The 2,500-nt window shown below is 40.0% G+C and overlaps 1 protein-coding gene across 1 annotated transcript in view; it reads right to left on the bottom strand.

The window, feature by feature from the left end:
- Window positions 1-838, bottom strand: part of LOC138053789 (dnaJ protein homolog 1-like) — a 1,507-nt gene extending 669 nt beyond the window's left edge. Inside the window, exon 1 of the mRNA XM_068900339.1 lies at window positions 1-838. This exon is cut by the window's left edge and continues 669 nt beyond it. Within this exon, the coding sequence (XP_068756440.1) occupies window positions 1-719 (719 nt within the window). The 5' untranslated portion in view covers window positions 720-838.
- Window positions 839-2,500: the final 1,662 nt, after the last annotated feature.

Here is a 2,500-nt window from a genome sequence, read left to right as displayed (position 1 = left end):
ATAATCAGGACAACGTCAGCTGGAACAATTCCGGGCTTTCGATCACCTTCCTTCGGAAAAGTTATTTTTGTCCCCGCTTTCCAACCCGGCTTAATATTCACAGTGAGAATTTTTTCCTCGTTCGTGAAAGTTCCACGCTCGTCGTAAATTTTCCGCGATATTTTCATCTTCTTGGTGCAGCCGGTAGATAGTTCTTCAAAACTAACCAACAGGTCCTTCTCGATCGTAGGATCTTGAACCTTTTGCTTCTTCTTTCGCGGAGCAAAGCCATCAAAGTCAAACATAAAATTGTCATTCCCGCCTGTCCTAACCCCAGGTGTTTTTCGGTCATTGAGGAAACTAAACCCTCCTAGCCCGCCAATAATGTCGGCAAATTCGTCGTCATTTCCAAAGGCTCTAGCAAACGTATCTTTGGCGTTTCCACTCGTAAACACAAATGTTTTGGCGAATCCTGGGCCTCTAAAATTCATATTCGAACCATTGTCGCTTCCAGGAACTCCCTTTAGACCTTCTTCACCGTATGTGTCGAAGACTTCTCTTTTCTCTTTGTCACTGAGGACGTCGTAAGCTTCCGAAATTTCCTTGAATTTGTCTTCTGCTCCCGGACTCTTGTTTTTATCGGGGTGCCATATCAATGCCAGTTTTTTGTAGGCTTTCTTTATCTCTTGGTCTGTAGCATTCCTCGGAACGCCAAGAATATCGTAAAAGTCTTTTCCCATACCTTCGTGAAGTCGCCTGTTAACACTGACTGATTTGAGTGCAATGAAAAGTCATCAGCGTGTTTATATAGTTATTCGGAGACATTTTCTCGATTGCTCCAGAACCTTCTCCTGCAGACTTACATGAGGGAGGGGAGGGTAGGTTGACTCAATTTAATACAAGAGATCCTTTTGCTTCTTCAAAATTTAGGAAATTACATTTGTGAAACGCAAAAATCACATTTACACTTCTTGGCCAATTCAAGGGACATCAAAACAATATACAAGCGGGGTTGACAGATTTTTGAGAGGACAAATTAAGGACACTCCTCACCCCTTCTTAGTAATCTCTTTATAGCTATTTCTGGCATTTTCGAGGGTTTTCCCGCACATCCTAGAATGCCCTTGGTGCAAAAATTAGCTGTGATGGCATACCAAACTTTCTCGGTTTTTCCAGACATTAAAACAGTCAATTTAAAAGCCCCGTTGCACTAAACGTTAGCAAAGTATTTCGAAATTAGAGAAGAAACTCGCTAACACAACGCAGAGGAAACATCGAAAATGTGGCAAGACGTATTCCTAGATCCTTGGGCAAGCAGATTTCCTTTGGGAAGAAATCATTTCAAAAGTGTAGGAGGATTTTACGGAGAAAGGCCTTTTACCTTTGGGGAATGCCCAGTTTACTTTCCATTTCTAAAAAAGAGAAGATCTCCTGGCGGGAAGAAAACGAGACTCGTAGAAAACTTGTCATCAGAGGCTAAGAATATTTGTTGTGAAGCTGAAGCCAGGGAAGACCCCTCGACGAATGACTCACACTTGAAAGTGAAAGAAGAGGATCACTCGTCACAGCTAAAGTTATCACAACCCGTGGACGACAACTTTGTTAAAACTGAGCCTGTCAACGAAGAGGATATTTTGGGAGAGAAGTGTGATAAGACCTTTGATGATGCGAGCGAAGAGTTCGTGGAAAAAAAGGCAGGCTTTGAACAGAAAGATATTTTCCTGGATCAATCTGATGATAATAACAGGACTTCCCGAGTAAACGCGGGTGCTGGTTCTTTGAAGGAGTCTTCATCGAGGCAATCAGAAGCAAAGATCACTGAATATCTGAAACTAAACGAAATAGGAACACAGTTATTAAGAGCACAAGAGCTTGTTCCTCGAGTTATGAAGTTCGAGGGATCTAGAGAAGACAAGGAATATTTGTACTTGGAAGAACATTTGACTCAGTTAATTCTTGCCTTGGATTTGATCAATGCTGATGGACTTGAAAACGTCAAACTTGCTCGTAAATCGGCTGTAAAAGAGATTTTGAATATCATCACAGATCTAGAAGCTCGTGTCAGTGCATGAAATAAGTTAGCATATTATATGTGCTGATCACAAAAATATTAAAAGAACCGTTCAAAGTCAATCAAGTAAGTTTCTTAATTTAATATCAATGAAACAGAACAGTTCATGCCAAACAGTTGCTAGAATTTCACCTCATTTTATGTAAAAAAAATAAAGTTAAAAGTTTCTTTGTTGTATAATAAGTTGTTGTGTACTGGCTGGTAAGCGTAGCGCAACAATTACCTCCTCTAGTCACGGGGCGTGATGATGAACGAAGGGAGGATGTGTGCGGTGGTTTGTTACACACACGCACTGATTTTATTGTGGTTTATTTAATATCCGTTATTATGGAATAATTAAATTATCATCATATGACATTAACTTTCACCCGCATGTAGGCAAACAAATCGAGGTGAGGGAAGGACAAAAATATAGATATATATATATATATATATAAAAAGATCAAAATG

Source organism: Montipora capricornis, chromosome 6 (genome assembly GCF_036669925.1).
Source record: "Montipora capricornis isolate CH-2021 chromosome 6, ASM3666992v2, whole genome shotgun sequence".
NCBI classification, from domain to species: domain Eukaryota; kingdom Metazoa; phylum Cnidaria; class Anthozoa; order Scleractinia; family Acroporidae; genus Montipora; species Montipora capricornis.
The sequence above is the reverse complement of the archived record's forward strand: the minus strand, read 5'-3'. Positions and strand labels throughout refer to the sequence as shown.